Source organism: Gigantopelta aegis, chromosome 12 (assembly GCF_016097555.1).
Source record: "Gigantopelta aegis isolate Gae_Host chromosome 12, Gae_host_genome, whole genome shotgun sequence".
NCBI classification, from domain to species: Eukaryota; Metazoa; Mollusca; class Gastropoda; order Neomphalida; family Peltospiridae; genus Gigantopelta; species Gigantopelta aegis.
In genome coordinates, this window is record NC_054710.1 from 19,776,331 (window position 1) to 19,790,865 (window position 14,535).

Below are 14,535 nucleotides of genomic sequence, written 5' to 3' on the forward strand. Positions count from 1 at the left end.
ATGGATTTTGTGGATGTATGTCATTATCCCCGCCATCAATCAGGGGGGCATCAGATTCTTCTGCATTGCGTTGTGTGTCAACGTCTGATTCTGAGGATTGGTGAAGCATTTTTGTCTGTGGCAGGGAAACACCATACATCTCGGACAGAAGCATATTGTTTAGGACTGTATTAACAAGGAAATGGGCTCGAACAGCTCTTGCTACTGCTTTACCATTAAGCATGTGTCCAACTGCAGTTGATGCGTACACTGTGTCCAGCGCCTCTTGCAGTCCAGATCCTCCCATCAAATGACCAATGCAACCAAGAAAACTCATTTCCATATGGAATCCCCCTAGTCTAAGAAGAACTGAATGTAATAAACTGTCCTGTGGTTCACTGGAGATTATTCGAAGTGCTTTCCAGTAGAGTGGTTGGTCAAAGGTCAAGACTGGTTCTGTCCCATGTCGCATTGCTTCTTTACTGATAAACTGCAAAGTGGAAAAAATACAAGAGGGATCAGTAGGATCCATATCAATCATGGGTAGGAATGTTACAGATGATTTGCCAGGAAATTCTCCATTGTGTACCATTTGCATCATGGCAGACCAGCCTGGTCTTGGTGCTCGAAGAGACCAGGTAATTTTAGAAAGAAGATCAAGTTTCCATGTTGGGTCATCAATACTGATATTGTTCAATTTTTCAAATATGAGGGGTACCATGCCATTATTTTCCATTTTATGAAAATTAATATTGATCTTTGCCAAAGCAGTGACCTCATCCATTGTTACTGATGTTCGTGGTATTGGTTTGTCTCTCGTTGCTACTGGTGTAATGCCTGCGATTATACCCATCCCATGGAAGGTGTTGTGACCATCTAGTGTTCTTAAGTTATGGTCAACATTGTCTGCTATATACTGGACAAAATGTTCTGGTTTAATTCCGGGTATGTCAGTACCTTGTGATGCAGCTGCATTTGTCTCATATCTTTGGACTTCAGAATAAGAACAGAATCCAAGATTATGCAATGTGTCAACTAAGAATTTCGATGCAAACTGATGGTGGATTTGTACAGCTAGACCCACCTGAAGTGGTGCTATCAAAACTCGAGGTCGTGCAGCCTGTACTATTGCTTGTCCAACTGATGCAATTTTTACACTAGCATCTTTTTCAGCGAATATTAACTTCAACAGAAGTTGCAAGCTCTCAGGAAGATAATCAACATTCTTCTGAACAGATGATATATCCGATGTTGCAGCGTATTGAAGTTTTGTCACATTCATGGATTTGATATCATTTTTGATTAGCTTTGCTGCAGCTGCCACAATGGACATTTTCTCTGTTTCAGAATCTTGATTTTGGGGGCGCTTATAAAAATTGTGAAGAATAGTTGAGGCTGTGGTTTTGAAAGTGACAACATTTTGTTTCCCATTCAATTCTGTAATAATAATTGGTGGCGTCGTGGCAGGCCATCGGTCTACAGGCTGGTAGGTACTGGGTTCGGATCCCAGTCGAGGCATGGGATTTTTAATTCAGATACCGACTCCAAACCCTGAGTGAGTGCTCTGCAAGGCTCAATGGGTAGGTGTAAACCACTTGCACCGACCAGTGATCCATAACTGGTTCAACAAAGGCCATGGTTTGTGCTATCCTGTCTGTGGGAAGCGCAAATAAAAGATCCCTTGCTGTCTGTCATAAAAGAGTAGCCTATGTGGCGACAGCGGGTTTCCTCTCCAAATCTGTGTGGTCCTTAACCATATGTCTGACGCCATATAAGCGTAAATAAAATGTGTTGAGTGCGTCGTTAAATAAAACATTTCTTTCTTTCTTTTCATGTGCAGTAAGCTGTATGCATTTTCACCACAGATATTGTTCATTTGCTCAACGAGATCAGCTATGGTAATTTGTTCATTATCATTTTCTGTCAAATACAGCACAACCTGCTGAAATGCATCTTCCTGACATGTTTTTGATGGTCTTCCAGGGGATACTTTGATGTGCTTGTTTGGTGTAAAGGCAGATGGGATATTTTTTCTTGTCCGGAAATTGATACTGCACTGCTGATGGTAAATGGCATCAGCAGCTGGAAGATCATGAATGGATTCAAGGCGACCTTTAACATCTTGTGCCCATTTGTCATTACGATCATTACAAACTTTCTCAACTGATGTCTGAAATTCTAACGTCGTAATAGGAAAAATATCAGCCCCACATTTTCTATTTTTGAACTTTGCAGGTTCACCACAATAAAGGCAATGACTAGAAAACTGAAAATGTGAACTCTGGGAACGTAATGAAGGTTTACACTTTTCTGAAAGTTCATGTCTGTGCTTATCTTGTTGAACAGTGGATGGATGACAGTAAATTCTACGACATTCCTTATGAACAGTCTGTCCTGGATATGCAATAATAATGTCACTGCGTTCCTTGCTGACTTTATTTATGCCATGACAACCTTTTTCGCGTAACTTTACTGTTGCCTGACCATTATCAACTGATTTCTTGCACAAAATACACTCTCCATTTTCTTTTTTCTCCTGGAAATAATAAACAACCCATTTACTCGCTCACAAGGGTTGGAAACGCAAGTAAACATTAAAAGTACTACCTTTTCATACCTGAAATATTTGTAGATAGCTTTGTTATTTTTAACATATTTATTTCTATCAGCAATTCATTATATACAACTCAACGATGTTTGACATGAGTAACATTTATTTACGTTGCTGACGATGATTATTTAAATATCAGCCATTTAAACACGTTTTCGTGGCACTTACATCACAAAATTAGCCATTTTAAACTATTTTGAGGATATTTTTAAATTGGGGAGGCCGCAGCTCTCCTTAGGTCCCTCACACTCAGCACCCGTGATACCGACGGCAATGAATATCAGCTGCTTTTGTAACCTAAAGTCACTATACTGAAAAGCTTGTAACATGGCCGTTCCGGCCTTCCATACATTTTATAATCGATGAAAAACTAAGTTTCCAATGAGGTAAAATTCAAATATCAAATTATTTTCATATAAACTATTATTGCTGCTAGGCATCAATAGTGCATTGATTAGTATTTTTTATTCATAAATTAGACCACTAATTGGATGCAATATGTTTTGCTACAGTACAACCCGATTATTGCAGACGCGTATATGTGATGACGTCATAACCTAACATTATTTATAAATAATTAAAATCGCTTTTTAATAATACATTTACAGTAACAAGTTGTCATTTTACTTTTTAGTAATGTTTTAAAACTGTCAGATATATTACATACCATTATTACCACTCATTATTCATTCTTGTTTGGTTTCTATTAGTAGAAATTCGGCGACAGCATTACTTGCAGTTATCTCCCTTGCAATATTTACGCATGTATGGTGGGCTTACGTAAGACACAATTGTTTGGCATATTTTTTAAAAATTAAGTGCTGTTTTTAAGATGTTCCTCTTTAAGAATTTCTTGGGACTTTTAGTATGATATTTATATGCAACTGGAGTTCGTCAAGCAATAAAAAAAATTCTGTTGCAATTATGTTGAGGTCAAATCGTATATTGACTGGACTATGGGGAGAGTCATTTAAAATGCTTTGTACATTATTTTCTGTTTTAGGAATTGTCCAAGTCATTGTTAAATGGCTTCTATAGTATTTTTTTTTTTTAAATTAGGAGTTGGGCAAATCATTGTTAAACAGTTCTACATTATTTTCTGTTTTCAGGAGGTGGGCAAGTCAGTGTTAAATGGCTTGTACATTATTTACTGTTTTCAAGACGTGTGCAAGTCAGTGTTAAATGGTTTCTATATTATTTCCTGTTTTCAGTAGGTGGGTGAGTCATTGTTAAATGGTTTCTGCATTATTTCCTGTTTTCGGGATGTGGACAAGTCATTGTTAAATGGTTTCTACATTGTTTTGTGTTTTCAGGAGTTGGGCTAGTCAATGTTCCATGGTTTCTACATTATTTCCTGTTTTCAGGAGGTGGGCAGTCATTGCTAAATGGTTTGTATATTTCCTATTTTCAGGAGGTGGGCGAGTCATTGTTAAATGAGTTGGAGATGCCTTCTGCTTATATCGATCAAAAAAGGAAGCCATGCAAGAATGATTTGGAGGTCACGTGCATCGTACAATTTGACAAGACGCCTGAGGTCTTCCTAGAAAAATACCTCATCTTCTCTGTGACAATTTCTCACCCATCCATTCCTGGCAACCCCATTACACCAGCCGCTAGTCCTGTCTTGTTCTTTCCACGACGTAAGAATGTCTCTTACATGTATTTTAAATATTTATATTAGTGTTTCTCTTTTAAACATTAGTTTCTGTCCTTTTCTTTCATTTTTTGCCAAATAGTTTATGACGTTGTCGATAGTATGGCCGCCATTTTTTTGTAGTATGGAGCAATAGCAAAAAGTGGCTTAAAAATTAAGTTTAAGACCCCTAAAAGTCATATGGCTATATTACAGCTAATTTGAAAGCTTATTATATCTAATGTATCATAGACCCTGATCACGTTTTTGGGAAAATGATGTCACGTAACTCCGGCACATTTAAAAAAAAATTAAAATCCATCTTTCCAGATAAATTATTAACAGCCTTTTAATTCCAATAATTATCAAAATTATATATTTCCAATGTAAAAAAAAATTTGTTTGTTAATTAGCATATTCATGAAATACTGATTTTGTATATAAAATTGTTCAGAACTTTCCTAATTTTCTTTTTGGAAAACTGGTCCCAAACGCTATATCCTAATAAAGAACAATAACTTCAAAATAAACTTAATCTATCTCATTCCACAAATTTCACATAATTACAATTCAGTCGTACATGTAAAACAACTGGCTTAATGGTGTAGTGAATAATCCACCAGAATTAAGGTTGGTACATGTAAGTATTTGGTTTTCATTCTGGTACTGAATCCCACCCTAAAACAAGCATAACGGCTCAGTGGGTAGGTGTAAGGCCACTATACAAACTAACAGTACCAGTAACTTAATTATTGTCTTGGAAAGCAGCCCATATAGATGAGTTGTGTTTGCCCAGGACATCATGCTTTTATATATAAGCATGAACGTGAGTATAAACGAACATGTAACACATCCATTAATTGTGCTTCTCTGTCAAACTCCTAACAAACATACCATGCATTTCATGTGTACTAGTTTTGTTTTTTTTGTCTTGTTTTTTTAACAGCGCCTTTAGAATTGGATATTTACACTAGTATAAAGCGAGGTTATAAGGGTGTTCCACATGACATAATATGTGAGGTGAAAAGTGGAATCGTCACGGCAAACGTGGAGTTCACTCGACCAGACCAAAGGAAATTAGTTCTTGAGTGTGACAACCAATTCACTTCCAAGAGTTGTAAGACGGTTGTCGATGGTTACAAGCTGAAAATCAGTAGAGGTTCATCATACACAATGGTCATCGAATCTTTCAACCCTGATGTTGACGAGGGTGTGTGGACGTGTCGCGATTCAAACGATAACGCCAGTATATCCTCAGTAGAGATTGTATCTGCTTGTGAGTACAGATAGCCTGAGTAAACATTGCACTTGTTTTGAGTACAGGGTCTATACACCAAATGAATGAATCAATTATTGTTTAACGACAATTGAGCACATATATAGAGATCGCCTCGGCTATTATATGTCGAACAAAGGTAAGTACATCAATATGATTAGTTCCATGAAAAACTAAAAATTGTAAAACACAGAGTAAAGAGATGTGGGAAACGTACAATAGAATACAATACAGATATCAAGGTAAATATATTTTTTAATTTTGTATAGAAATCAAAATGTTTTAAAAACTCAACATTAATTGTGTGGAATTAGAAAAAGATTTGAAATGCTTCTGTTGCCATATATATCATTTTTCGTCGGCTTCAGATGAATACACTGAAATGCGCACCCTGGTACTTCATCCTTCCTGCACTGCCTGTTGTAGGACTGTCACACTTCCAGGACTGGCTTGACAGAATGAAGCGTGTTCGTAATCTCACCGTTTCAATCATCTTGCCATGTCGAAATCATATTTTGGTTAATATATTTATAATAACTGTAAGAAATAGTAACATTGGCATGGGACAAATTCAAAGCAGACTTGGCAGCAGAATATACCTTTCCATTGCCCTTGATGCCACAATGACTGGGTACCCAACAAAATTTAACATCTGTATTGGCAATGATAATAAGACAGACTTTCGCATCATCATCCGAAAAAGGGAAAAAAAGTAAAGTTTATTTTATTTAACGACCCCACTAGAGCACATTGATTTTTTATCTTATCATCGGCTATTGGACATCAAACATATGGTCATTCTGACACTGTTTTTTTAGAGGAAACCCGCTGTCACCACATAGGCTACTCTTCTACGACAGTCAGCAAGGGATCTTTTATTTGCGCTTCCTACAGGCAGGATAGCACAAACCATGGCCTTTGTTGAACCAGTTATGGATCACTGGTCAGTGCAAGTGGCTTACACCTACTCATTGAGCCTTGCGGAGCACTCACTCAGGGTTTGGAGTCGATATCTGGATTAAAAATCCCATGCCTCAACTGGGATCCGAACCCAGTACCTACCAGCCTGTAGACTGATGGCCTAACCACAATGCCACCGAGGCCGGTTCGAAAAAGGGATGCTCCATCTTCATATATTATAATGCCTGAAGACATTAAAGTGTGTGTAAAAATAATGTATTTGGATGCTCATGAATCCCAAATCTTTTCCAGGGCTTAATGATGGTCCAAATTTCAGCAGTAAAGATTGATGCTGAATCGGGCCAGTCTCAGGAAAATTATTGTGTCTGATGCAAAAACTTGCAGAAGCCACATAATTTTCACACCATGATTCGTCTGTGTGAATAGGAAAATGTTAATCACGGTCCTCTCATGGATTTCCATGAAAAGTTATTTATAAATAACTGCATCTGTGCGATCTTTCTTCAGATGCAGCAGATCGGAAAAAATAAATAAAACAAAAGTTTTATTTAACGACGCACTCAACACATTTCATTTACAGATATATGGTGTAAGACATATGGTTAAGGACCACACAGATTTTGAGAGGAAACCCACTGTCGGCACTTCATGGGCTACTCTTTCCGATTAGCAGGTAAAGTTACCTCGGCAAACATTCCTACATTGCCTTCAGTATTGTCTGCATCGTACTAAACTTCTTTGCCATGGTAAGAAGAGACTGTTTATTTCTTATAATAAACAGCTGGGAGATATAACTAATAATGCTTTGTCTAGATAGATTGCTGCAACCATTAAGCTGGAGTTTGAGACGGCTTTCTCCATCAGGCTTCATGTGATTCAAACAATCTCACTTTCCCTGAATGTTCATGATTCCTTGGACATCATCAAGGTGATTAACGCAGGAGTGTGGAAGGGTCGACATACATTCAACCACTTCTATTTTTGAGACATGGCTGTTGGTCCCGAATGGTACAGGCCATGTCAGTAGATAGTAGAGTCGACTATTTTGGGTAGGGGGTGGTTCCTGTCTGGGGCTGTCTAGTGCTTTTCCTTTCACTTTGTGAGATGGTTTTGCCTCACATAGGGGTGAAAGATGTTTTGTCAATTCAGTAATTGATAATGTTGAAGTCACTTAGGCTAATTAACTCGAATGTCTTGGTTGTCCTACACCTTGCCATTACTTGAGAAGATTCACGTTTGTTCAAATGGGTAAGTACTCTTTTTCTTACCTCATCCCATTAATGTTGAATTCATATGCTCCAACGGTGTTACAACACGCCTGTTATAGCATATTGTTTGTGCTAGCACAGTAAGTTGAATAAGACTATTAGAAAATTTCTTACTAATTTTCATTGTTATTCATCCTTACCTAGTGCTAGCACAACCAAGATAACTGCCCCATGGTCTTACCTTGATTCAGTCATTTCTGACTTTGAATTGAGGATGAGAGTGATGGTCTGGCCATACTCGGATAGGGATATACATCCAGTAATGGAAGACAATTCTGCAGTGGAGGAGATGACTCAGGTTTTATAGCATAATGGTTGTACTAACACTAGGTAAGTATGCATAATGATGAAAATGAAAAGCATTTTCTAAATGTTTCACATGTTGACACACAATGCTTGATCTGTGTAGTAATTACTGGCCAAAATAAACACTTGTGTTCACATTGTAAAGAACATTCTTGATCAAGATATGAATTATTATGCACAGACATTTTCATCTCTAGAATATGCTCTAGCAATGAATAACGTGAATGAATAAGACCACCCTACTACCTACCAGGTTAAGTCTGATGATCGCGTAAGTCTGTGTGTTTCATTCTGTTTATAAACTGCGCACCGAGGTACTTTCAGATTTTGTTTATTGACATTTGTGTGGGTGTTACCACAGCACAGTTACATTGAAAAAAAGCAGGAAATTTTAGCAAACAAACGTAGGAAAACGATGTAGTAAGAATTTTGGTCCTTCAACTTTAATTTCTGTTGTCTTAAGGGCTACATTGGTTCATAACAATGGGCTAACAGTCGATTGATTTGAGGCCAGACTGGTCTTGATAACCCACTACATTTCTAAGACTACATGGATACGAATGTATGCCATGCTTTAGAAGCTACTTCTGGTTGAATCTTGAGAACCAGACTATTGTTGCATTATTATTTCTTGTTTTCCAACAGTTTAAGAACTGATTATTATATTTAGTATATTTTCAGAAATATTTAACGCGAATTTCAATAGATAGGTCTACAGAGTACAGTTGAAAAGCGGGCGATTTCTGGCAGTTATACTACAAATTGGACGTAATCTTGGAATATCGTAAACTAAAAACTGAATTCCTCATTTCTGTGGCTTTTTTGTTTGTTTTTTTATTCCAACATATAAATGTATAATTTATGAATTAAGAACCATTGTAAAACAGTTATAGTAAGATGTATTCAATAACAGACATGTAGTTTTACTGTAGGCCGAACCCAGTGTCGCGTACTATAAAACCTTCAAAGAACTGTTCTTTATTTATGTTACGCTTGCATGCCGTGAATATAGAAAATTACATGTGAACGTATGTAATTTTAATTTTAAATTGAAATAAGAATATAAGCATTCAAATTTAGTATTGATCACATCATTGCACAATTTAACAATTAATTCTGGGTTTATTGCATTTCGATTATGTTTTAAAATTTTTTTTAATTCTGGTCATTCATAATCCTGTTCAAATCGCCCGACTTATTTGACATTTGTTACATTTCGTTACAATCGTTATTTGTGCTAAAAATAGCATGACCCAGTATTTTGCAGTTACAATGACGAAGTCTTCATTATTAAACAATGAGCATTTGCGTTTTTTTCTTTTTAAAAAGACTCATTTGTAACAGGATCTGTCTCGAAAGTTTATATAGCAGTTTCTTTCAACTTTGCTGTATAGCCTTCCATTAAAAATACCGGCCTCGGTGGCGTCGTGGCAGGCCATTGGTCTACAGGCTGGTAGGTACTGGGTTCGGATCCCAGTCGAGGCATGGAATTTTTAATCCAGATACCGACTCCAAACCCTAAGTGAGTGCTCCGCAAGGCTCAATGGGTAGGTGTAAACCACTTGCACCGACCAGTGATCCATAACTGGTTCAACAAAGGCCATGGTTCGTGCTATCCTGCCTGTAGGAAGCACAAATAAAAGATCCCTTGCTGCCTGTCGTAAAAGAGTAGCCTATGTGGCGACAGCGGGTTTCCTCTAAAAAAATCTGTGTGGTCCTTAACTATATGTCTGATGCCATATAACCGTAAAATAAAATGTGTTGAGTGCGTTGTTAAATAAAACACTTCTTTCTTTTTTTTTCCATTAAAAATAATAGCATGTTGAAAAGAAAAGCCGATGATAGTGGAGATCACTCCAATAAAATAAAGAAAGTCATCACAAAGATACAGAGAACTGCTGTAACTTGAAATACAAGAGAACTAATGTGATGCTAGCAAAATGAATAATGCATCTTTGTGTTCAAAGTTATTTGGTGTTTTCTTTTGCTTTTGTTTATGACATTCGGCCATGCTATGCTCAAATATCATTTGCTACACTCAGCTTGTCAAGAATGCTACTTTCACTCGTGGCTAGGGGTTGGCAGCTCTGAGTTGTTCAAATAAAATAAAACATGTTTCATGCAGAACTTGCATTTTTCTTTATTGAGTTTGATTCCCAAGGTCAGACAACTATCAAGTACTTTGGAAAGTTTATTGTAATGATCTGCAGCAGTTTCTTCATTGTTGCTTTCAGCGTCATACACAATAACATCATCAGTTACGCACATGACATTTCCAACGTCACTCACTGTTTGCTGAAATGTATTCAATAAAATTTCACTACTAACTGAAAGTCATAGCGTCTAATTTGTATCACCTGAAGGGTGTTTGAACACAGGTCATCGTTGTTTTAGATGTCAGTAACCATGACGAACATCTAGGTCTGAGAAGATCCTTGCTTGTGTCAGGTTAGGTAACACATCAAGACTGGTCATAAGATAGTGCTCTGTTTTCAGCGCAGTATACAGTTCCCTTGGATCAATATAGATGTGTGGTCCACCAGATTTCTTAGTCACTCCCACCATCTGACTTACCCAAGTTGTAGGGTTATCTACAGTTTCCAAGGCACTAAGATCAACCATTCTGCCAAATTCTTTCTTTACCTTGTCCTTTAGAGGTACAGGAGGTCATCTAGCAGGTAGAACAACAGGTGTTGCAGTTTTGTCCACTTGTAAATGGATTGTCACAGGTAGCTTACCGATTTTGTGAATCAGATCCATTTGGTCAGAAACTCACTTGGTCGAGAATTGGTTGCAGATTGTGTTCCACAAAAGCAAATAAGACAGAATAGTTCTTTTCATTTGTTGGGTTTCTTAAAATCTACAGATGCCAAGAGGGCTCAAATTTGAGTTGTTCCACATTCTCAGAGTTCTTTCAGTCTGTTTCAACTCAACATTTCACACAAACTTCTTCAGAAGTACATGTACATTATCATTGGATCCGCAATCAATTTGGAATTTTACAGATTTCCCAGAAACTTCCATTTTTATGTATCACTAATTGACTGGATCAGCTCACAATCAGAATCATTGTAGTGGGTAGCACTCATCAGTGTGGTGTATTTTTAGTTCGAGGACACTTTACATCAAAATGTATCATCTGTTTGCATTTAGAGCAAGATTTTCCCGAAGCAGGACATTTTTTTTTTTTTTTTTTTTTTTAAATTATTATTACTTCTTTTATTTTTAGTACGTCTCTTTTAGCAACTTTGCACTGTTTCTTAACCTCACAAGAAGTGTTACAAGTTGCTGCAGATCAAAACTTGTTTGTAGCAGGTTTTCTTCAGAGATTCCTATTTCTGGATTTCTTCAGCAGATGCTTCTATTGTACCCATCTGTGTGCATGCAGCCTTGTCACCTTTACAGATTTCTTGAAGTAAATGTGATCGAGTAGTGTTGTCTCAAATACCCAGTACAATGTGATCTCTAATGAGGCAATCGTGCAAGACTTCAAAGTTGCAAGTTTTAGCAAGATTTGTCAAAGCAGCATAAGTAAACATCAAATACTTCTCCTTCTTTCTGATTTCATAGGTTTTTCGTTTATCTCTCCTGCGAAGTAGTTGTTTTAATTTCTAGATTATCACTTGCAGCTGAGCTTGGTCTTCATCCTAATCATATTCAGGAATACGATGACATACATGTACATGTAGTTCTCCCACATCTGTTTCCAAAGAGACTACTTTTTATTCAAGTTTGCATGATCAGCCAATAGAACCAGTGGACCTGATGGATTAGTTTGAGGCATTGGTAGTGAAGGTGGAGGATTATCAGAATCGGAATCCTCACACATTATAAACAGTCTTATCTTTTCAAGACAAATAAAACAGTTTCACAGTAAATATGTGAGATCTCTTTTTGTGCATAGTACATATCGATATTTTGACGTGATATTTGTGCTTTTTACACTACACAAAGCATAATAAGAGTGAACTATAACACTTGTTTAGAAATTGCATCTTAATTGTTATATGACATAATTCTATTTTCAAATCAAGGAAAGCCATCAAACATGTCATAAATATTAAATAGACAAATAATTTTAAAAATAAATATTAAATATAGTTTTATGGAAACAGAAATATTTTATCTAGATTACTAGGTTTCAGATTATTGACTTGATAGTTTAAAATTCAATACAATGATTCTCAAAGTCTGTCTTCACACACTAATAGAGAAATATTTTAAAACTTTTGAAAGAAATTTAATACCGAAAAATTAACAGTATAACCTGTCTTAGACTTTTGAATTGATACTTCTCAAATTCAATGTAATTATTTGCAGAAGCAGCCTTCACAAACTCGTAGTCTGCTATTGAGATATTTTTGAATTTTTAATATCATGTTCTAAATTTAAATTGCAAATTTGAAAGTATCTTCTCCCAGAGTTTTGATCAAATGGTTCTAAACCTTGGTTCTAGTATCCTCTAGGGCAGTTAACACAAACAAATAGTGAGATGTTTGGCAAGTTTCAAAATTTCGAATTCTTATTAAGTTTAAACATTTCAATTAGAAATTTAACATTGGAAATTTGAAAGTCTCTAGAAATTATCACCTACTAGTGACAAAATAGAAAATGAAATAACAGAGCTGTCTTAATGGGCTGATATAGGCCCCTGGTTGTTTAGTTGGCTTATTTTATTTTCTGTAGCTGTCTTCAATGTGACTGATAATGAACTGCCCACACAAAAGAATGATTCTGATGGCTACTACATGCAAGTTGTTGGTGCGTGTACCTTTCCAGCACCGGTATGCAAATGGAAAATCATGGTTTGTATAATTATTATATTATTTACATTGATTTTTTTATATTTTATTATTATAATTATTTATTAGACATTTTTAACGTATAATCCTTTGAACATAAAATCTGTAAAACCATATTTCTCTATGACATTCAATAAATATATTTTTGTAAATCATAAAATAGTAGTGTTCTTAAAATTTAGCGAACTCCAAGTGACATTGGTGACAAAACACCAAAGTCGTCATATCAAACACTGACAAAAGAGAATTTAAGTTTTAATTTAAGGATTGGCTTAATATTATGCTTTTGATCAATCTGAATATGATACTTTTTACCAATGTTGACCATATTTTTCTATGATATGCAATAAATACCTTTTTGTCAATCATAAAATAGTACCATTCTTAGCATTTTGCGAAATTCAAATAAATGACGTTGTCCAAGTTGAAAAAAAAGAAGGAAACAAATAAAACCAGCATGGATCAAGACTTTTTGAATGCTTTGTTTGTTTGTTTGGTAGGTATTAATGTGATTATATCTCGAGGGTCCAAAGACACTTCACGAATTGGAAAGAGGGAGATTGGTGTTTTTGATAAATATGTTTTGTTATCAGGAAGTTGACAAGTCATTGTTAAATGGTTTCCTTATGATTTATTATCTGTTTTCAGAAGTTATGAAAGTCATATTGTTACATCGTTTCAATTATTATTTTTGTTGTACAAATCAAGCAAGTTCAATGGTGTGTACATTATTTTATATTTTACATGTTAGACAATATCATTTCTAAATGGGTTATGTATTATTTTCTGCTTATCATTTGGATAAATCATCGTTTTGGAAATTTGCCAAGTAATTGATAAATGGTTTCTGTATTATGTTTTTGTTTTAGAAGTTGAACAAGTCATTGTTAAACGATTTCTACATTATCCTTTTTTTTTCAGGAGTTGCATAAAACATTGTTAAATGGTTTCTATTTATTTTCTATTTTAGTGGTAGGGCAAGGCATTTAAAATGCTTTGTGCATTATTTTCTCTTTTAGGAATTGTCACTGTTAAATGACTTCAATAGTATTTAAATTTTGTTTAAAGAGTTGGGCAAGTCATTGTTAGACAGTTCTACATTATTTTCTGTTTTCAGGAGGTGGGCAAGTAATTGTTAAATGATTTCTGCATTATGTTCTGCTTTTAGGAGTTGGGCGAGTCACTGTTAAAAGATTTCTGCATTATTTCCTGTTTTAAGGAGGTAGGCAATTCTTTGCTAAATGGTTGCTATATTATTTCCTGTTTTCAGGAGGTGGGCAAGTCATTTTTAAATGAGCTGGAGATACCGTCTACTTACATTGATAAAAAAATGAAGCCGTGCAAGAATGATCTGGAGGTCACATGCATTGTACAATTTGAGAAGACACCTGAGGTCTTCTTTGAAAAATACCTTGTCTTCTCTGTGACAATCTCTCACCCATCCATTCCTGGCAACCCCATTACACCAGAGGCTAGTCCTGTCCTGTTCTTTCCACGTAAGAATGTCTCTTACATGTATTTCTAATATTTATATTAGTATATCTCTTTTACACATTAGTTTCTGTCCTTTTCTTTTGTTTTTTGCTGAATAATGAATGACATTGTCGACAGTACAGCCACCATTTTTTGTACAGTGGAATAATAGCAAGTTAATAAAAGTTTAAGGCCCCGAAAAGTCATATGGCTATATTACAGCTCATTTGAAAGCTTATTATATCTAATGTATCATGGACCCTGAT

The 14,535-nt window shown here is 35.8% G+C and overlaps 1 protein-coding gene across 1 annotated transcript in view; it reads left to right on the forward strand.

The window, feature by feature from the left end:
- The window catches only part of LOC121386401, a 130,111-nt gene that overhangs the window by 26,487 nt on the left and 89,089 nt on the right, over positions 1-14,535 (forward strand). Inside the window, exons 5-8 of the mRNA XM_041517284.1 lie at positions 4,002-4,230; positions 5,170-5,499; positions 12,681-12,799; positions 14,067-14,292. Coding sequence (XP_041373218.1) covers positions 4,002-4,230; positions 5,170-5,499; positions 12,681-12,799; positions 14,067-14,292 — 904 coding nt within the window. The remainder of the gene's footprint in view (positions 1-4,001; positions 4,231-5,169; positions 5,500-12,680; positions 12,800-14,066; positions 14,293-14,535) is intronic.